This window comes from Parus major, chromosome 8 (assembly GCF_001522545.3).
Source record: "Parus major isolate Abel chromosome 8, Parus_major1.1, whole genome shotgun sequence".
Classification (NCBI taxonomy): Eukaryota; Metazoa; Chordata; class Aves; order Passeriformes; family Paridae; genus Parus; species Parus major.
Window position 1 is genome coordinate 9,264,212 of NC_031777.1, and position 22,104 is coordinate 9,286,315.

Sequence of the window (22,104 nt, forward strand, 5' to 3'; positions counted from 1 at the left end):
AGGTAGGGTGCTTTCTGGCCTGCTTTTGTTCCTTATTCCAGCATCCTGGTTTAGAGCAAATTTGGGAGAGAACCTCTGAAGGGGTCCCTCCAGAAAGCAAATTCAAGCAGACCCTCCCCTGGTTCAGGAAAAAGATTTCCCTTTAGAAAAGTGGATAAACTGTTTATTTAACAGAAATTGAATAATATTAAACAATAAAACCTCTCACTGTTGGATGAGATGGAAAATCCAGAAAAGTCCTTTTCATGTGATGTTGCTCAGCTTGCCCAGTCTCTTATCAGTCCTTCCTGCACCAGAAAGCGCCGAGGCCCAGGCCCCGACGGGCCACAGGCGTGAGCTCCCGGGGTTTGTTTGGATTTTCTGTCCAGAGCAGGTTTGAACAGATCCAAGGAGAAAATAGTCTGGGGAGCTTCTCTGCCTCAGCTAGCTAAAAACTAACTACCAGCCAAGGAAAGCTGTGTCCTGCTGTCTGTCCGTGCTGCAGACAGCACAGTCGGGGCAGCATGCAGGGGAGTGAGGCCTGTTTCTGAACACAAACTGCAGCTTCTCCTTCCCCCACATCGCTCTCAGAGACTGTCTTAGAGGTGCAGAACTTAATATCTAACATAAACAAAGCAACTGGGGATACAAACATCATAAAGTCAGCAGGAAGGAGGGGAACTGCTGTTTTAGCTGCAGTTAAAGATGTTGACAGCTTGCAGATTTACAGCACACCCAAGCTGATATATAGGCAGGAGCAGCAGCCCTCATTGAAGACTGAAAAAGAATGCATGGAAGCAGTTGCAAACATTTCTCCAGCCATCAGCAACTGCAGCAGTCACTCTTCATTGTTTTGACTAATGTACAGGATTTTTTTTTCCGCACTATACATCTGAAGTTAAATTCCATGGCCATAAATTTCAGGTCAGAGACCTGAGTTGTTGGATATTTGGAAATGGAAAATTGGAAAAGCTATACTGAGTTGCCATCTACTTTAAAATAGGCTTTTTTCTAGCTCTCAGTTCTCTGCCACTTCACTCTTGGGCTGCTTATTTAACTTCATCTCTTTATAGAACAAATGTGCCCAGTACTGGCCATCAATGGAGAATGGAACCGCAACATATGGAGACATCATTGTGAAGATCTATGAAAGTAAAACATGTCCAGACTACATCATTCAGAAACTGCACATCACAAATGTAAGTTGATTCAAAAGTCTGAGATTGACTGGAACTAGAGTGTGTGTTTGGAGTCTGTGTTTTAAAAGGGAAGAGTCAGCTCTCAATGGAAGATTCTCTGCTGTCTTTCCTAAGCACCATATAGCTTAAGGGAAAACTTAGATGTAGGTGTAATTTATTGCAAGAAATATGAGTTAGATATATATATTTCCCAACTTCAAAAGGTATTTTTCCTTAGTCCTCTGGAACCTACATATAAGACTAAACTATTAATATGCTGCTAAGTGGAAAAAAATTAATATATACACTGCAATTTCCTTATATATCTAGTTTGTTCTTTAACACAAAGAATTTGCTGCTTTGTGTGTATCTCAGCATAACCCTCTGCAACTGAAATCTATGATTATCTACACTTCTGATAGATAACCATTATCTACACTTCTGATAATTGTACAATGGGACAATTACAAATTCTGGCAATCTCAAGTGTGTTTATAAATATAAGTGTTTTGAAATCACCATTTAGATATGTGTAAAGTCATTAAGGCTGGTTAATTGTTCTCTTCCATGCATCTGAAGTCACTTTAGTTGCCCTATGTGTAATTGAGTACAAAATTTGTCATCAAAGGCTAAATGCTCAGCTCAGGCCCTTTGCAAAAGTATTTCAATCATGATAAAAGGAGTCTAAATCATAGGTAAAAGCATTCAGACTAAAAGAGTAAATCTGCTGGCAGATCTTCAGCAAAGCAACAGAATCTGCCCTTCTTGATTCGTGATTACAGCTGGCAATTCCTATTCTGCTGGAAATTCTATTTCTGCTGGAAATAGAATTCCTGTTCTGCTGTCTCATATCATTAAAGTTTACTCAGGAAGTGGTCTGATTAAAAGAAAACTGTAACTTTGTGTGGTCAGTGAGTAGATCAGGATGTTAAGATTAACTATTTACAAAGACATTGTTCTGTCACTTGAGGAATCTGACCTTAGAAATGAGTGATTTGCAGCAGGTTGAGGGCTAATATTTTTAGAACTGTCTGCTCTTTGTTCAGCTGACATCATATCAATACAGATAAAATGAATATTGGTTTTGGAATTGAAGAGTGGTCCATGGCAAGAAAGTGGAGACTACAAGAAAGTGCAGTTCTGGTAGAATAGTGATGTATAACTACTGAAACAATGGCAAATAACTGTATGAATAGCTCTGCCACAACTGGATAATTCAACTATGAGTAAGAACTTTGAGGTTAATCAGTAGAAAAATGCCTCTACAGCCATATAAATCATGGCCAGTATAAGAATGCCTTTGAGCATTTTTTTCTCATTTGGCTTTATAATCATGGTTATCAAAATTTATGTCCTCTCTTTTAGTCTAGCAGCAACATACCAAAGTCCACTAACGACTCTTTGTGCTTTGGGCTTTAATCTAGTCACTTAGACTAACATATACATCTGTATACATATACCAATGTGTATATAGATTGATATATATTTAAAACACTTCACTTTTTCTAGGGAAGAGAAAGGACAGCTGGAAGAGATGTCACTCATATCCAGTTCACAAGCTGGCCAGACCATGGAGTCCCTGAAGATCCACATCTCCTTCTCAAACTCCGACGCAGAGTTAACGCTCTCAGCAACTTTTTTAGTGGTCCAATTGTAGTTCATTGCAGGTAAATATATATTCTTTTAAAAATCTGGTAACGTTAAATGACTGAAATGAAGCTATTCAGAAAAGGGACTGGGAAAAAGTGTTTGTGATTATGTGACTTGAACACTTGAAAATGAGTCAGCAAAAGATAAACAAGGCCTGTTTTCTGAAGCATATAAAGGAAATTCAGGTTGATAAAACCTGAGGATACACAGACTTTTGAAAAACAACCAGATAAATGTTGGGCTGCTTTGGCTATAAGCACTGTATTTGTCAATGTTGGCCTTGCTTTCACTAAAAGATACTAAAAATGCAAACTCTTCATTGTTTGAGTTGCTAATTAATTTACAGCAAGAAGTGTTTTCAGTTCCTTTGAATCCTGTTAGACTGTTTCAGTTTTACTCTGTCAAGGCCTGCTCTCCACAGAGAGGGAGTGGGAGGTGCCATTGCCTGTCAATAACCAAATGCCTTTGTGGCTGGCAGTGCTGGCGTTGGGCGCACTGGGACGTACATAGGAATTGATGCCATGTTGGAGGGGCTGGATGCAGAAGGCAGAGTGGATGTTTATGGCTACATCGTGAAACTGCGTCGGCAGCGATGCCTCATGGTCCAAGTAGAGGTATCTCTCTGAAACTCCTGTCTCAACTCTCCTTTTACTAGGGCTTCAGCAGTATTTCTCAAGTGAATTGCTCAGTTCAATTGAAGCTGTTCATAGAAAATATAGCTCTGAAAAGTATTGAGGGAAAAAAGGCTTCCAACATAATTTTTGTATTTTAGCAACTTCAGCTTTTTTAGTTCAGACTTTAGAAGAGGAAGCCAAGGAGAACAGATTTTTGACATGCAATTCATAAATGCAAAATTGAGCTTGCAGAGTCAAACTCAATTTTAAACATTCTAAGATGAATCTGCCTCAATTTTCATATGAGTTGAGTACAACTTACGACTTAAGGACTGATGAATTGCATGTTTTTAACTTATTTCAGCATTTTACAGTTTAACACTTGTATTTAATATCTATTTAATGTTAATGCTTAATATTATTAACACTGATGATATTATCACAGGATTAATAGTTTTTTATAATGATTTTAAAAAGTGATTTTTTTTTTTAACTCTTTAATAACTTCATGTTTAAACTCTTCAAATGGGAAACACCAGTCACAGTACATCCTTATTCATCAAGCACTGGTGGAATACAATCAGTATGGAGAAACAGAGATCAGTCTCTCAGAACTGCATTCCTCCCTTAACAATCTGAAAAGAAAAGACCACCCGAGTGAGCCTTCTCTGCTGGATGCAGAGTTCCAGGTAAATAAGCTTTGCATTCCGGTTGCCCTTACTTCCCACTTCTGCTGAAAAATGCCTTGCACGATACTCCTGAGCTAGAGATACCACAGCTAACAGATCATTTAGGTGCTATTTTATTTCTCTGGCACAGAAAGTTTCTTTACCTTCATGAGAAAAAGCTGCATACTAATGAAGTTTTATTTCTGCTTTGGCCTTAATATTTTTAAGAAAGTTGGAGTTCGCAGAATGCTTACTTGTGTCTGTGTTCATGATTTTCTGTGCCATTGTACATGATGTAGCAGGCATTTTTAAACAGTAGTACAGATGTTACCAAAGTTTAGAGAACTGAAGTAACTAGTGAGAGAAGTGCAAGATGAAGAGTGAGTGAGTCCTGAGGAGACAATGATCTTAAGAACCATTTTAATCAAGCATAATATCAAACATCTTCTTTCTTCAGCGATTGCCTTCCTATAAGGGATGGCGGACGCAGAACACTGGGAATCGGGAGGAAAATAAAAGCAAAAATAGGAATGCCAACATAATTCCTTGTAAGTATTTTCCATTGCCTTATTTTATCCCACCTCCCCTTATTATATCTGTTTTCTTCTATTAGAAAAATTTTGAAAAAATGAGCAAATCACCTTACAGAGTACTATTAGATTGGTGTTCTCAATGCTGTAAAATTCTAAACTTCTTATAGTGATTTAAAAAAAAGAGATGAGTTCTTACCAATGTGAATTATTGGGACTGTTTATTTCAAGCAAGGTGGCCTTGGTTCTGCAGTCTATTGTGAAAGGACTGGCCTTTTCTATTTCTCCCCCGCCCCCAAAAATGCCACATCCAGGGGCTGTGTGCTGTGACAGTGACACTTTGTCTCACACAGATGACTTTAACCGAGTGCCCATCAGGCACGAAGAAGATTGCAGTAAGGAGGGTGAACATGATTCAGACGAGTCCTCGGATGAGGACAGCGACTGTGAGGAATCCAGCAAATACATCAATGCTTCCTTCATAACTGTATGTATTTAGAAGATCCACTTATAGGCATTTCATAAGCTTTCAGCTAAAACTCTTATTCTCTTGTTGGCATCACAATAGAAAAGAATTTAGTTGAATAAAGGAGAAGGATACGATGGCTGATTGGCAAATCCATCTATGTTTAAAACCATTAGCCTTCAGACCGGCCTCATTATAACATATATTTCCATTACTGGGCATCTGTCTACAGGTTGAACCAGATTAATATTGTCCCTGTTAATGAAATGTGACTAAAGTTATTCAATGAACCAAACCCTACCAGTGAAAATTTGAGCCAAAAATTTTTTGGTGTCATTGTACATTCAAAGAAGAACATCTATTGGTCACAAATGAAGTAACTGATGTCAATGGAATTACTAGCTAAGTTCCATTTATCTGAATCCTTTGAAATGCTGCACATTTAGGATACCTATTCAGGGTAAATGTATCTGTATTTTTAGGAAGCTCAGTGTGAAATGACTGGTGCACCAGCTTTGTGTGGTATAAACACAATTTCTTAGTGGTAAAATTGAATGGCTGTGTAAAATGGAATGTTTAACCCCTTAAAAATATGTTTTTTAAAAAATGGCAGGGTGAGGTCTCCTACTCACCCTACTGCAGCATCAACATATCTTGTTGTCAGTCTGAAGTGATATTCTTCTTAGGAAGACTTAGTTAATGTTACTTGGGTAGTAGAATTCCTGTAAGACTGATGCCTACTGTGATAGGCACATTTTCCCTATAAACAAACAGGTTCATTAATTTATTTCACAGGGTATTCCTTAAATGATGAGTTCTATTGTTTGACAATCACATTTCAAACAAATTGAGGAAAAAAATATTTCTTTTATAGGGTTACTGGGGTCCAAAAGCCATGATTGCAACACAGGGACCACTGCAGGAAACTATCTCTGACTTCTGGCAAATGGTGTTCCAAAGAAAAGTCAAAGTCATTGTTATGTTGACAGAGCTGAAGGAAGGAGATCAGGTGGGGGCATTGTCTGCACATTAACACATTGAATATCCTCTACATGCAAACAAAACACTGCACTGCACTCTTTCATTTCCTTGCTCCACTTAAGTGTTTTCCATAGGATGAGGAATTTGCATTTCCAACATATTTTGCACTATCATTTACCTACTTAATTTACTTTCTAATGAATTTTTGAGGGGAAAATGTATGATGCTATATTTTAAAATACAATGGAACTCCTACTTTAAAGTCACTACAGTCTTTAAGTGCACGTGGAAGGCAAAATAAAAGGAGATTTGAGTGGTAACCACTGACTTGTACTTTTATCCATTTTAGGAACTCTGTGCACAGTACTGGGTAGAAGGAAAACAAATGTATGATGGCATAGAAGTTCAAATGGCAGATGTCAACTCTGGTCCTAGCTATACCATACGTGCATTTGATGTTACACATCTGAAGGTAAAAGTTTCTTTGCAAAGTCCAAAAGGTGGTTTTCAGTGAGTTTTTAAATTTAGAAACAAATTTATAAGCTTAGCTTCAAGAAAGAGAAGAAACAGTTCCCACTGCAGTTACCTCCTGCTCTAAGAAACAAAAATATTTTTCTCTTCCAGACCAGCAGTCAATCATGAGAAATGCTATAAATTATCACAGGTTTTCTGTTTAGTGAGTTCCTGAGATGGTGGTAGGGTAATCTCAGGAGATCAGCTGTCTTTTGTACTTTGAACAAAGCTTGGATGTCTACCTACCTCATATTCATGAGGTAGAACTATTACCCTGGAGTTCCTCAGGAATATTCTTCCTTTGTAAATCAGCAGCAACAGAGTTACTGTGTGAATCCGTATTTTATCCTGAACATTAACCATATCTCTGCTGCTATTTTCCAGACAAAAGAAACTCAGAAGGTGTATCAATATCAGTACCATAAGTGGAGTGGCTGTGATGTTCCAGAATCCCCCAAAGACTTAGTCAGCATGATTCTCAACATTAAACAAAAACTTCCAGCCAGACCAGTGACTGAGGACAACAGGAGAACCCGCAGTGTCCCACTCCTTGTCCACTGCTGGTGGGTCTGAATTCAGCACACACATTCACCTAGCTCTAAGTTCTGGGTATACATAGCAACTATAATTTTGGGATACATACCTTTTCTCACAAGCTTTTCTATGTGTCTGGAGACTCAACTCTCCTTAGAAGATTCCTTGAATTGCTCAAGCTTGGCCTTTTGGATTGTAGTGATGAAAAGCAAGTGCACTTCTCTTGGGCAAGTGTGGGCACAGAGCAGATACTAGGAGCAGCTGCTCTTGGCTGGTGCACCCATTTTGTGAGGAAATGCTAGGTCAGAGTTTACTTGCAGGATGCACTAGTGAACATCCAGTAGAGTTTTTAGGATCATCTCTCACTCCAGGATACAAGTGTACTTTTCTAGGACCATTTCCAGGAATAGCCTTGCATGCCATCTAAACAGGAAGATAATCCTGCTAGCAATAGTTGAGACTGTGTGTCTGAAGTTTTGAATTTCCCTCTTCCCCTTAAGTGGTACTTCAGGTCCAGGTAGTCTTTAGATAAACTATGTCCTGTGTGAATCCTACACATATACTTAATTGTGACAATTTCAGTCCAGTAAAAAAATGATTTGGAAATATAATTCAGCATAAAGACTTTAAAATATATCTAATATTTAGTCAGAAGGCTTCTGATTTTACTTAGTAAATTTACATGTACATTTTGTGTCATTCTAGTGATGGATCACAGCAGACTGGTGTATTTTGTGCTTTAATGACCCTTTTGGAAAGTGCAGAAATAGAAGAAGTAATAGATGTTTTCCAAGTAGTAAAATCTCTTCGTCGCACCAGGCTAGGAATGGTCTCCACCTTTGTAAGTAAATCTTATGAATTAACAGAAAAGAAAGAGATTTCTTATAGTGGTCACTAATATCCCCATAATCTTGGGTGTAATTTCTGATTCTGATCAGAACATTTACATTCACCATCATTTGAGCATTAGCCCTTGCTGATATTAATGGAGTCTGAGATGTTCAGAGCTGTAGTTCTGTACTGCCTTTGGCAATGGGTGTATAGTTTGAAATTACAAATTACATAAATTGATGTTCCTGCAGTTGGTTCATGATGTACATGCAGTGTCCCTTCTGCAGCTGGGAGATGAATTCCATTTGCAGGCTGGCAGCCACTGTCTGTTTCAGTCACTCCAGAGCAGCTGTGGCACACACTGTGCAGTTACCAACAAACCAGACCTTGGTATCATTAATACAGGCAGGTTATTACATGACTTTCCAGACTCAGTACAATACATGTTGTTTAGGTACTCTAAAAACTGTATTTTTGGTACTTCATGAACCAGAAGGGCACTGAGTGACAACTTGGAATATTTGATGCAGACAGTTTCAGAGATGTTATGTACACATGAAGTCAGAATAAAGCATAGGAGCAACAGCCTCTATGCCAAAAACTGGAAGCTGCTTCATATGTAGTCTTGCTTGTCCAGTTACATGCTACATGTCTAAAATGTAAGAGAACCAAGAAAGAATGGATTAATTCTTGGACTCTGAGCATTCCATTAATGCTAGCTTATTCTCTTTATTTTTGAGGAACAATACCAATTTCTGTATGACACCATTGCCAGTACCTACCCTGCACAGAATGGACAAATAAAGAAGAACAGCCAGCAGGAAGATAAAGTTGAATTTTGCAGTGAAGTAGGAAAATCAGATCAGGAGACTGATTTGATCACAACTGATCTTTCCCCATCACGACCAGAAGAAACTGAGCCACATGAAATATGTGATGATTCTAAGGCTGCAGATAGCACTAAGGGAACAGAAAGCTCTACAAATGGCCCCACAGCTGCAGTTCTAAGTTAGAGCTAGATTAAGAAAAAGTGCTTTTTCAAATGCAAAAAATCTTAAGCAAAATGAGAGGTATAAGATTTCTTCCTCTTCCCACTTTCTTCTTTTTTTTTTGAAAATATTTAGTTATTTCAGTTTTTGAAAGGTACAAATTTAAAGGAATACTTGAAACTTGTAGAGAGTGACAAAGAACTGTGGAATTTTATTTTTGTGTAGATTTGCATTTAATACTCCAGAAACCTTGACTATTTTTATACTTTTTCTTTTAAAACCATGTACGGTGTAATACTATGCTGAACAGTGCGAAGCAAATTTTTTTATTTCTGTAAAAAGGAAAAAAGCACCTCAGAACAAGATTATTATGTTGCAAGAACAGGTCTGTCCTCAAAACTAGTAGCAAGTAAGTGAACCTATTGGTAAGCATATATTCTAGTATTTCAGGACTAATGAGAGCATTAATAATACTCTTGGGACTTGTGGGACTTTGCCAGAGAGTTTTAAGAGCTTATAATTTACATCACGTGGCAATTCCAAGGAATTCAGACTTAAAAAGGGTGTGTAAATCCTCCCGTATCAATGCAGAATATAATTTTTTTGCATTTTTCTAGCTGTCCTCAAGGTGTCGTTATTGCTCCACACATATATTAACCTGATCTATAGGAGCTTGGAGACCGGCATTTGAATCATTGCAACGGTTCTGGTGGAAAACACATCCTGTTTATTCTTAGAACTTAAAATACTGAGTGCTTGCACATCTATTTCTTATGCTTATTTTTATTTAAAGGACCATGAATGCCTCCAGCCTCTTTTCAGAATTGGAAAATACTTTGATAATATTCCTCAAAACTTGTAGATTTTAATTGGTACAGGATATTTTTTTTTCTTAATGATGTTTTGTATGTTACATTTTCATATTTTTACTGTTTCTTGCCAAATTTTAGCCTATTGTTTTCAGAACAAATAAAAAATATAATTAATAGCTTACAAGAGGAAAATTATTTCATTCTCTTGTACTATGCAAAATGATCATTTACTTTTAAATGTATAAAGTCTTGTGCTGTCCCATAAATGGATAACATTTACAAATGTCAATAGGAAAACACATCATTTAATTCTTCTAAAACTCTGTGTGTACCTAGGTAAGTGTCATGTCTCTCTCAGAACAGAGGAAAGAGGCTTAATTTTATTTTGCTTGAAGCCATGAAAGGAACAGTCATGCAACAGATCCAGTGCTCCAAGCTAATCACTGCTTATTCCTAATTTCTCATTACAAAGCGTAATTGAGAACACTTAGAGAGCTGTCTAAACAACATGTACAGTCACACTTGGTTAAAACCCTAATTTAATTGTGTTGTTAACCTAGATCAAATACATGGTTCACAATTATCAGCTCAGACAAGTGCTTGCTGGCAGTCTTGCTTCAGAAAGTGGCAGCAAGCAGACACAGAGCAGGAGGATTCCCCTTGGCTGTCAGCTGAACTCCCTTTTCAGCAAGGAGTTGTGTTAGGTGATAAACTTAACAAAGCTGAAGGGGGCATGTGTGGAGGGAAAGCTCTAGGGACTACATGGGAAGATAATCTAAGAGGTATTGTAGGCCCAAAATCTGTTGGCTAGTTTTAGAGGAACTAAAAACATAATTGCAAATTGAGCATACCTTGAAGATCAAAAGTGTAAAGACCCTTGGATGCAAATTAGTTCACTGGTGTTCATTCCATGTCAGAGAACAATTAATTTATCTTCCTTCATTTAAGATCTGCCAACGGTAAAGGTACTCAGGCAGCAAAACAAAGATGTGAGTGCTGCTGTCTAATGTAAGGCTGTGGAGACAGAGACTAGTCACACTTTTAAAAATAACTGAAAATCTTGCCCTAATAAAAAATTACACCAAACTTTTCTTGTGTTATATCTAAGGGTAATCATATACTTCAGTTCCTTGAAAAAAAGGTTCCTATGTTTTTTAAGCTCTGGCAGCACCTAGGCTGTGAAAACCTTTTGTGATTTTTATTTGTTTTATTATTTTCTAGAATGACTTCAATGTTTGTTTGCTGGTATTTTTTAGAAGAGAAAAATGCCAAGTTAATTCTTGATTTGTGCATGTACTTCAAAAGAGAAGTCCTTAACTCTGTTAAATTTTCCTCCATGCATGTCTTTATTATTATAAAAATGGAGCATTACACTGAAACTGCCCTCATATGCCTAGTGTGAACCACTTTTGCAGTAAAGCTCCTTACAGTCACAAGGAGGAAAACTGAGCTCTTGGCTTTTAATTATTTTCAAATTCAAGAACATATTGTAGAATTAAACCTCATTAAATTCCAGTGCAATGATTGAAGGAGCCTGTCTTAGCACAGTTTAGAAGTTCTGATTGCTTCCAGGAACTCTCCATGTGTGTGCCAGGGATGCTTTTCTGCCTTCTCTATTGCTCTTTGTTTTCCAAACGTCCATGAGGTGGTGACACAGAGCTTCTAGAAGTATCCTTAGGCTGGATGCTCCACAGTCACTTGGTTTATTCACTTGTAGGATTAATCTCATGTTCCCCAGGAAGACGGTGAAACATTTTACAGGTGAGACACAAAGCCCAAGCTAGAAAGCTTTGCTAGGAACTACTTTGGCTCTGTCGGAGAGAATGATAGTGTAGCACACTTGCACACCCTGAAAGTTGAGAAACAGTCTCAAAGTAAGATGAAAAATGTTCATCTCATCAAGTACAGCTAAACCACAGAAAAACGTGCTAACCACTGCCTCCAGCTGAGAAAATCACCCTTGGAAAGTGGTTTAGAATCTGAAGTCCAGGATAAAAACAACTAAGCAACAGATGAACAGAGAGAGGACATTGAGCAACAAATGAAGGTAATCAAGTGCTTATATGACCAGAGGGATTGGATTTCTCCCACAATTTTCTGAGTAGATGCTGACGTAAAGGTGGATATGCAAAAATTACAGTGCTGTGTTAATGAAATCCCGTGTGGGAAGATGGGGGAGAGGAAGGACCCCAGAGTCTACACAAGATTCTGCTCAGTCAGGTAACTGCAGTGAGGAGTGGACTGTGAGTGTTTGCTTTTGTTCAGTTTTTCCCTGTTTCTCATGTAATGAACAAGGCAGTTATAGTAAAACCTTCTCAGAGGCTGTACCTTATGATGCAACAAAAACCTGGGCCAGCACACAGAGCCCTGGCAGCTGGGGTTCTGGGAGGTGGCAGAAGCCTGCTGCTCTCCCACAGCCCAGCTCCCAGGGCTGGGTTTGTGCTCCTGCAGGGAGGGTTTGTGCCTGCCCCTTTCCCACACACGCCTGCAGACCGTGTCCATGAACTCAGCCTCTCCACTTCTGAGCCAGCTGGTGCTGCCAGGGCACATGCTCCAGTGGCACTGAGCTCACTCCCACTGGGAAAGGGAGGGCATTCTGCCCCTAGCTCTCACTGGATAGGCTGGGGGAGCTGGTGGCCACACGCAGGAGCCGAGGGTCCGGACAGGCCTGGAGAGTCCCCACCTGTCCCAGACCTCTGCTCCCAGTTACCCTGAGGACACCTCCTGTGCAGGAGGGCCGCTGGGGGAGCGAGGCAGGCAAAGCTCTGGGCTTTGCTTCAAGACAGGAAATCAAGGTGAAATCTGGTATGAGAGGCACAAACTGTGCTGGGTAGTTGCTCCGAGCCACAGAAAGTGCTGAATCTAAGAGACAAAGGGAAGAAAAACACTACCATTGTGAGCTGTTTGTGTGAGCTAGTAAAGAAAGTAAAGTGAGTGGTGGCTCCAGACAGGTGTTTCATGAAGCAAGAAGTTGTATCTTTTATTTAACATTCCTCACAAAAACTCTCCAACACAAATGCTTATCTCTTTGACAAGGCATCTTGCTTTTGTAAAGGCCCAGGGATTTTTTGACATGGTACATACCACAGATTGCCTCTAAAAGAAAATCAGAAATTTCCTGAGGGTTCTGCACAGCTCTACCACAGCTATTTTTCCATATGTAAAGCAACTGTTTGCCAAGGACCAATGTGCTGGTTTTGGACTAGGGAGAACTACAACAGAAGAAAAGGAAGTTTCAATTACAGAATACAGAATATTTCTATGTACATTAGGTCTGATTCAGAAAAACCTCAAATCTTCTGAAAAATAGAATACAATTATTTGAAAGGTACAGCAACAGAGAATAGTTTTATACAAAAGCCTAAGTCAATCTGTCTTTTCAATGCAAAAGAAAGAAACATGACTACAAAAGTACAGTGCAAGTTGATGCTCAAAGATCTTTTTTCTAGTGATAAAAAATTATTTAGGAAGGATATTTACTACAAGTTATAATAAAATATAGCTTTAAATAGTTTTAGCTTTAAATAGTTATTTCCTCAGACTCAGGGTTGTCAGCATCAGCAATGCATAATGCTACTAAACTTTCTAAAATTAAGGTAATAAATCTTTTTCAGAGGAATAGGCATAGATCTACTTACAGCTGACTGTCTCTTCAATCCCACATCTGTTTAGTGCCGTGGCAGGCATTGCTAATATAGCCGTGTGACTGTCTGAAGGAGGGAAAAATAAAAGGAAGTTTATTTTGGATCAGTTTCAGCACTCAGATTCAAATTTTTGCTTTTGGAGATGAACCCCCCCCCGTAGCCTGACCTTGCCTGGCAGTCAGCTGGGAGTCAGAGCCTGCACAGGTCAGTGCTCCACAGAGTCCTTGGGGACGCCCTTGTGTATTTTCAGAGCTTCCCGGCAGGCTGTGCTGAAACTCTTCAAACGCTTTTTGCTCACTTCCGAGCCTCCTGCAGTGCATCCAGCTTGCTCCATTTCAGTAACATGGAGCCATTTGAGGTAATGAAGATGGCATTTGTTTATGCAGCACTGCAGAGGCTGTGTCTCCCCAGGAACAGACTCCAGTTCAGACGCAAAGCGTGTGCAAGCGTGTGTGTGTGTGTACATGCATTGCCTCAAGTGTGAGATCCCATTCTCAGCCAAATCCGTGAGCTGCTGATTTGGCAGCTGCTTGGTTTAAAGGAAGGAAAATTGGAGAAACAAGGATGATATGGTTATCCTGTACTAACCTTTTTGTGGGGTGGTGCAGCTGGTGGTCTTTATAATAGTGGTTTTTAGAGATGAATACACAAAAATAAATTACAGGTGAGATGCAGAAGACTGCATGGCTTCAGAGCACCCCTGTTGTCACAGACTAAATCAGCACTGATGTCAGAGGCTACCAAATACATATTTGTCATCTCTCCTGATGTTGCAATAGAAGTCAGTGTGTGTGTTCTTCAACTGCAGAGAAAAATGGTAAAGAAATGACAATAGGAAGTTACCACTGGAAGTGGTGTTCTTGCCAAATGCAGACATTTGATAAGAAATGTCAATTTTGAATATTTTTTCTTGAAGAAAAAAAGAATTAATAATTTTAATCCTATTTTAGTAATGTTAATATAGCATTTTGAGAATAACAATATATTCTGTGTTTAGCACTATAGTTCCTTTCACTCCTGCTATTTTCTGAAATACTTTAATATATTATTTTTAATATATCATTATGCCACTGAAACCACTTCAAGACTAAAACAGTTCAGTATCGTTAAGTGTTTCCTTTTTCTAGGCTGTTTTCTTAATATAATTTCTATTCAGCAATAAAATGAAATTCTGACTTCATATATTGATTTAACATAAATAAAATTCTCAGAGAACAGGAATTCAATTTCTTAAATGGCATTAGTAAATTATTCCATAAAGAGTTATGTCTTCTTTCAAAGAGAGCAAGGCATTTCCACTAATAAAATAACACCTTGTTCTGCTCCACTCACAGTGGAAAGACTCTTTCTGTGGTAGTACAGGGCAGACAAGGCTCACAGCCCCAGCTCTGCTCTCGTCCTTACAGTCCAATTTGTTGAGTCTTTGACTCTTTTTTCTGTAGCTTTTGTTCAGCTACTGAACAGTGATCTCTTCCTAGCTGAATAATTTTATCAGCTTCCTAGGTTTTCCTCTGATTTGGAAGCACCAGCATTTCGCTGACTCGAAGAGCTATCTGTTTCACAACAGCCTTCTGTTTCCATCCCCCAGCCCAGCCCTGTCCCCATGCTCTTTATCCCTTTTCCCCCATCCTGGATGCCAGGAAGCAGCTAGAGCTGTCTGCCCCACCAGAGCCCAGCTCCAGGGCAAAGCATGGGAGGCACAGCCCCGCATGGACACAGTCTCACTGTGCTCGAGCACAGCAGGGCTGTGACAGTGACCAACCTCAGTTGTGTCGCAGTGCATGATTCCATGGGCCCTGCTTTACTGCCTCTGAAGAGTGCTGGTATTTTAGGGCTTGTATGTGTGTAGACAGAAAAACTACTGATTCCTGTAAAACTGATGCCACAGGTACCAACCGAGTATTTGGACTAAAACTCCAAATTTTATTAAGAAAAAGTATTAGTTTGGGATTACCTGTGCAGGTAGAGGCGAGAAAGAAGCAAGTCAGATGAATTCATTGGTTTACAGATATGATGCTTGTGGATATTTTCATTCAAGGCCCATTTCCACTCAGAGCTACCTCTGCATCTTCAGCCTCTCTATTGTCTGGACAGCTGAGTTTTTATTCTGAAAGTTCATCTTAGACAAGATAGGAAAGAAATATCCACAAAGTAGATATCTTGTTCTCTACATTTCTATCATGCAAGGATAGCTTTCTGATGGGGTTTTGTGAGAGCTACAGGTTTAGGCTTGCTAATTTTGAATTCCTAATTCAGTATTTCTAAAGTCATGAACTGTGCAGTGCTGCACAGAAATGCATTTAAAAAGCACCTCATCTCATTTTCTGGTCTTTTGTAGAAGCACAAAGCTATATAATGTGATTTATAAAAGCTGCTGTTTTATGAGACAGGTGTTTCCCTCTTTTTTGGTTTTAACAAATGGAAGAGTTGGGATTCCAGTTACTTCTTTTTTCCTCATTATGCCCAAACAGGGAGGAAAAGGTTTGTTGTCCTAACAGATGTATGTACAGCATCACAATTCATGACAGGCTATACTACAAGCAGGTGGTTAAGTCTGGGCTACAGTAAATTTTGGTCTTAATCTGTTTTGAGTTTTAAAGGCCTTGAAGCCTAGGCTAGTTCTAGTCTAATACAGAGTTCAGAGGCACAACTAGGAACTGACAATATGTATGAAATTGTGGTATCAGCCCTGCTCATACTGGAAAAGTCTGTTCTGCTGTCATGGCAATAGCTCAGAAAATCAAACTGATTGTCAGCAACTGAGCACCATGAATGTAGAATGGTTTAGTGGACATCAGGACCCATTTATAAGGTTGTTTGTACTTGTAAATGTCATCTTTGGTGCATACATTCCACTGCACTCTGTAGGCTCCTCCTCCTAGCAAGCAGCTTCTTTAAGCTGAAGCACAGCTGTCCTGAGGCCAGCAGTGGTGCCAGCTGCATGACAGGATGCTCCTGGCAGGAGGCACTGTGGGAGAAGGAGAAAGGCAGCTTGAACTGAGGTGGCCCCACACTCACAAAGAAATGCTCAGGAGGCATCAGATGAATGCCATTAGCAGCCAGTTCAATCTCTTCTCCCTTTTCCCCTCCAGTGTCTGGATGGAGTAGGTGGGTATGGTCTTCTGTATGTTTGTGGATTTTTTTGCTTTGCTTTAGTTCTTTCCTGCACTGCATTTTTTTTAAAAAAAATGCATCTAGCACTCTATTTAAGCTTTTGCTAGTAGCTAAAAATATAAATAAATCAGGAGTTTGTTTAGTTGAATTCCTGGTGCTGCAAGTTCTTGCATCCAGCTGTCATTATGAATCAGTTATTTCTTTGCTCAAAACCATCAAGTATAACAGCATCCAAGGTAAATACTTAAATAAATCAAGTTTGATAAATTAAGCAGTTATAACTTCAGAAATCTAAGATAAATAGGAAGGAGAGAATATTTTTATAAGGTTTATTCAGGTTTCCTTGGCAAGACCTTGATCTACAGTAGACATCCCAGCCAGTACTTTCCCCTGCAACCTGACACTCTTGGCTGAGAGACATCACAAACACAACCCAATGACCATGTGATGGTAACTGCTCTGAACAGCTACAACTGTGTGCTGATGGCTCCTCTGAAGTGGTTCACAAGCTGAGATCACATGTAACGGGCAGTTAGAAGGTAGCCTGGGTAACCCAGCCCAGGAATGAGAACAGGATATGCCTCCGTGGCAGGGTAGCAGGCTGTATGCAAGAAATAAATGCAGGTGTTCAGCTATTCTGCTGGACTCCTAGAATGGAAAAAGACACACCACATTTAGAGAAGAAGACTTCTCTTTTTTTAGCCAATTATATAATTTTATAGCAGCATTTAAAGGAAAAACTGCAGCTTGCAATAATTATTTCTATGGCAAATTAATAGAATAATCTGATAGGAAGGAACACATTATCTCGCTTTGCTCCCTTGAACTGGTTCCCTACTTGCTGTCCTGTAAAACTGAAGCATAAATACTCTGTAAGGCTGCCCCTGATACTCAAAAGATCAAATCAGCCTGTTCATAGAGGATTGAACTGTGCAGGGTCAGCAGTACATCCTACAATAAATATCTGAGCATCCATTGTTTATCAAGGACTAAGGAGAGCAGAAGGTTATATTAAAGAAGAAAAGAGCAAATTTTCCTGCTGTGAATACTTTGAGGTAAAGGAAAAACCCAGTATGTCAGGGTTCAGCCCTGGAAAGGAGAGCTCTGGAAACAGATGTTTCTTTCTGTCCAAAGAGGGGATGCTGTGACAGTAAGTGTGTCATCCTAGTCCTGTTACAGAGCATTTTAGATGACGCTAACCAGACTTTGGAGGGCAGCTGTTATGAAGCACAGCTCAAGAAACTGTGCTGCCTCAAGGCCTTGGAGCATCCTTTTTACTTTTATGTCTTGGCTAATGAATAGGCTGCCCTTTGGCAACTGTTATATAAGTGAGAGCTCTTTAAACCTAATGCATTTCACATTCTCTTGAAAAACAAGAATTTTGACCCAACAGGATAATGCGTAAGCAATTCCCTGAGTTATAGCTTTCTCTGTGTTTTCCCAGTGTGGGTATTTGCTCCGTAAAGCACATTGTGAGCATGGGGAAAGCAGTTCCAGGGACAAACTGCTTTTGCAATATTACTTAGAAGTGTCAGTGATGTCAATATGATCACAGCATTTTTCTGAGGCAGGACTCTCTCCTGTATCAACAGATATTAGTTGGGATAATTTAAAATTATTTTGCTGTGCAGTAAGTTGGGATTTGAATAAGAGAAACAAGTATGAATAGATTATATTCAACATATTTTTCTCCTCAGTACCAGAGAAACTGATACTCAAAAATACCGTCTCTATGCAGAAAGTTTCCCATATTTAATAAGCTTTCTTCTCCCCCAAACTAAGGGGAAAACAGGTCATCCACATAAGAATGTGCATCTGGCACACTACTTGCCTTGAAACAATTCAGTTCTTGGATTTGTTTCCCTCTAAGTGGAGGATAGATCTGGGTACACTTGTGGTGAACTCTGTTAACATTCATGTTCTGCTTCTTGAAGGAAAAAAAGAGGTAAAAAAAATAATGTTTAAAGTTTTACCTGGAGCCCACTGTAAAACTGGTCCTTGACCAATAGCAATCTAAGAATATGCTTTCCTGCTAATTTGGTTCACTGATAAGATTGCTTTCCAGCCATAAACAGGGGGGAAACTCTATGTGGTTAGCCCTGGTTGCCTGGCAAACAGGCATTCAATTTGAACAGCCAGTGGGAAATTCCTATTGATCTGCTTATACTTTTTTTTAGAATCATACACCTGTTTCTTTTTCACTGCTCTCTTCCTCTGCATTAGTTGTTCCTTGGGATTATTTTTTGTGCCTGTAAAAGTTCAAAGCAAGAGGCAACCAGAATTTTCTCTTAGAGGTGGCTTCTGTTACATCAGGACTGAGTCCAGTAGACTAAAAATTCACATGTAATTAAAAAAATCACAAACCCCACCATCACAGATACAACTTTTGGTGCTTCATGGTTTATTTTTGGATAGAGCCAATTACATGAGCATAGTTGAATGACACACAAGTACCTGTTACAGTGTCAAAACCAGGCAAGTGTAATTAAATGTACTGTTCTGGTGGGCTTGAAACCTATTTGCAATCAAGCGAACCATTGAGCTTTTCAGCAGATTTGGCTTTCTCCCCTCGGGAGAGGTTGAGCACTGGGACAGCAGCCACATTTCACTGCTGCTCCTGACTGAGGCACATTGACAGAGACGTGTGGGAGTTTACACAGGGTCCACTTGCACCAAGCCTTGCTCTGGCTAGGATTAATCTCTCATTTTTATGAGAACCTTCATAGATCACTACCATTTACTCCCAAATTTTAAAAATACTAAGAATGTATTACTAAAGCAAATTTTTTTTACATAAATAAATATTTATTTAATCTTTGTTGCCATGGATGAGGAGAACATGGAGTTAATGCCAAACCCTTCATTGGCCTCCTTGATGTACCTGATGTTAACACTTTCAGAGGAAAGCGGAAGCGATGATTCACCCACTGATTTGCAGTTTCTTTAAATTTCCCGTCTAACTCAAGCAAAACTGCCAAAATCTTGAATGTTATTAAGAGTCTGAGTGTATTGTATGTGAAATGTGAGATGCAGTATCTGACAGTCCTGCAGCGGAGCAGAGCACAGGAGCTCCCCAGCCAATGCCAAGCCAGTGCACTTGGAGCTCAGGAATCGGATGCAGTGTAGAAATGTTATTCCAGCAGCCTCATCAGAATTAATTAGCCTGGCTGAGAGGCAGGACAGATTTTGCTTGGGCAGACTGCACAGACAGAGCAGCTATAGAGCCTGGTACCTGAGCCAGTTTATTTGGAGCAATACGGAAGTGCTGTCACTGCTGAGAAAATTGTACTGGCTAAAATGATGCCAGATCACACTGTTTATTAGATCAGTTGTCTCAATGACATATGCAGAAAGATGTATCTAAAACAGGTTTGCTCCTATGATTTTCCTTTTTGGTGCATATTCAAGAGAATGAGGAGTCTGAGTATCCTGCTTGAAAAACCTCTCTGAATTCAGCAAAAAAGGTTAAGCTGTAGTAAAGCAGTTCTATTTCTCATCTTATATGCAAGTACATCTATTAAGAATGGAAGTAGAAATAGGAACACATAGATCTCTGGGATTAATCTGTACACTCACTAATCTATAATAATTCAATTTTACTTAGTAGAACCCTTTAAATGAGTGTTTGGCAAACAGTATGCCTATATTTTATTCCTGAAGTCTACACAGCTAAGTAATAGTTAAGGATATAAACTCACATTCATTAGCTTCCAGGAGAAAGGAATTTGGAAACCTAACCTGATGTTAAGACCTTTTCAGGCAACATGAGCCTTTCATCTAATGGGGTTCTTGTGTATCTGAGCTGTTATTGCCAGGCACAGTTACCCCTATGAGATATGAGCAAGGACTGACCTGGAGAGTTATCTGCCCCCCAGGGAACACTGGTGGAGGACTCAGCTCCTTCCTCTGCCCTTGTCTTTGGTCTGATTGTGGGCAAGTCACTGGGAAATAAGACACAAAGGCTATTTAGAAAGTAAGGAATATAATACTTTGAGCTAGGTGTAAGTGGTAAGATTAAAAAAAAAACATTGAAAGACTGAAACAAACAAGCATTTTAGGAAAAAAAACCCCACATTGTTATGTGGCTTGTTTTGTGACAATTAAAGAGGAAGCAGGACAAAAATGTGAGTATGAGAAAGCATTTTATATACACATAAATACTTATAACTGATGGACTTAGTAGAGAGGCACTGCTCTGCTAGGCTAATCCCTGACTGCATCCTTCACACTGTACAGTTATTGCTTGATCCTACAACAAAGTCTGTGTTCACAGGTGAGATTTCTGTATAGCTATATATGACACATAGCTGCTGCTGCTGCATTACAAAGTGCTCAGAGACAGAGGCTGCTGTAGTTTGGCAGAGTGGGTACAGAATAGGAATTAGGACTTTCAGAGCTATCCATTAAATTTACATGTCTGTTTCAATTCAGTTAATGGAATAAAAATCCAAGACTGAAGATCTCAACTAGGAATCCCTGGAGAAATACAAGGTAAGATTTAGGTAGCTCAGAAAGGAGCAGATACTGTCTGCAGTTTTCTGTGCAAAAATGTGGTGTAAAAATTCCATGTTACCTAAAGGGGGAAAAAAAAAGAACAACCCAGAAAAAGAACAACCCAAACATTTTTATGAGAAGCAGCACTAATGGGGAGACATGTTAACAGGAGTGCTGATTCATATCATTAATGTGGGCAGGCAGTAACCGTGGAGAGGGAAAAGATCTGTTGGAACTTGCTTTTCTTGAGAACACGCCTAAATTAAGAGGCTGCCAGAGACATGTGTTTCATAGTGCTGGCAACCCAGGTGTAACAAATTTCCAAGATGACTATTAGTGAGTACTAACAGCTAAAAAAGCACTTCTAATTTCTTGCTGAATATGGAGGCTTAACTGCAAGCGGGAACTGCAAGCAGAAGTGAAGAACATTCAGGGTACACATGCAGAGTAATGGCCATTAGTAGGGAACACACAAATGGCATGATGGGATCCAAATCAAGTGATTTGATTTAAGAAAAAGAACCAGGAATGATGAGAGTGGAAGGACTACCTCACACTTTCCTAGTGCAGAAATTCTTGCTTTCTGTGTCAAGCACTTGTCTTTGACACCAGATCTTGGATCTGGTTTGTTATGGCAATTCCTATCTTCCTTTATTTGCTTTTCTTTTGCTATGTTTTAGAATAATTATAATTTCTCTGGGGAAAAAAATACACATGATTTCTTACCACTTTTATTTTCTGAATGCTACATTTCTTTTAATTTATGGACCAGTTTTTTTACTGCAATGGAACCAAAGTCTTTATAGGATTTTATCAGTCACTGAATGTGACTGATGCCTGAGAAAACTACTTTTCTATTTCAGTAGGGCTGCTTTGAGGAGCAGAAATTTGAAGAATTTTGGTCTTCAACTTCACTAATCTCTTCTTACAGTTAGTGACCAGTGATCTGCAGTAGTAGAACATTTAAGCACATGACATAAGGGAAAACAACTATTTGTGTATTTCAATAACTTTTAGGTATCTTCCTAGTAAAACATTCAGTCCTTTCACCTTGCTGAACTTTAAGTAAGGGTGGAAGAGAAAACATAAAACTTTTGATTCTAAACA

At 39.2% G+C, this 22,104-nt stretch overlaps 1 protein-coding gene across 4 annotated transcripts in view; it reads left to right on the forward strand.

Annotated features, from left to right (window-relative positions):
- Nucleotides 1-9,926, forward strand: part of PTPRC (protein tyrosine phosphatase receptor type C) — a 67,056-nt gene extending 57,130 nt beyond the window's left edge. For all 4 annotated transcript variants that reach the window (XM_015636619.3, XM_015636622.3, XM_015636620.2 and 1 more), the window contains 11 exons: nt 1,053-1,178; nt 2,667-2,824; nt 3,286-3,421; nt 3,961-4,110; nt 4,547-4,637; nt 4,973-5,106; nt 5,960-6,094; nt 6,416-6,538; nt 6,964-7,142; nt 7,819-7,954; nt 8,685-9,926. In XM_015636619.3, coding sequence (XP_015492105.1) covers nt 1,053-1,178; nt 2,667-2,824; nt 3,286-3,421; nt 3,961-4,110; nt 4,547-4,637; nt 4,973-5,106; nt 5,960-6,094; nt 6,416-6,538; nt 6,964-7,142; nt 7,819-7,954; nt 8,685-8,957 — 1,641 coding nt within the window. In that variant the 3' untranslated portion in view covers nt 8,958-9,926. The remainder of the gene's footprint in view (nt 1-1,052; nt 1,179-2,666; nt 2,825-3,285; nt 3,422-3,960; nt 4,111-4,546; nt 4,638-4,972; nt 5,107-5,959; nt 6,095-6,415; nt 6,539-6,963; nt 7,143-7,818; nt 7,955-8,684) is intronic.
- Nucleotides 9,927-22,104: the final 12,178 nt, after the last annotated feature.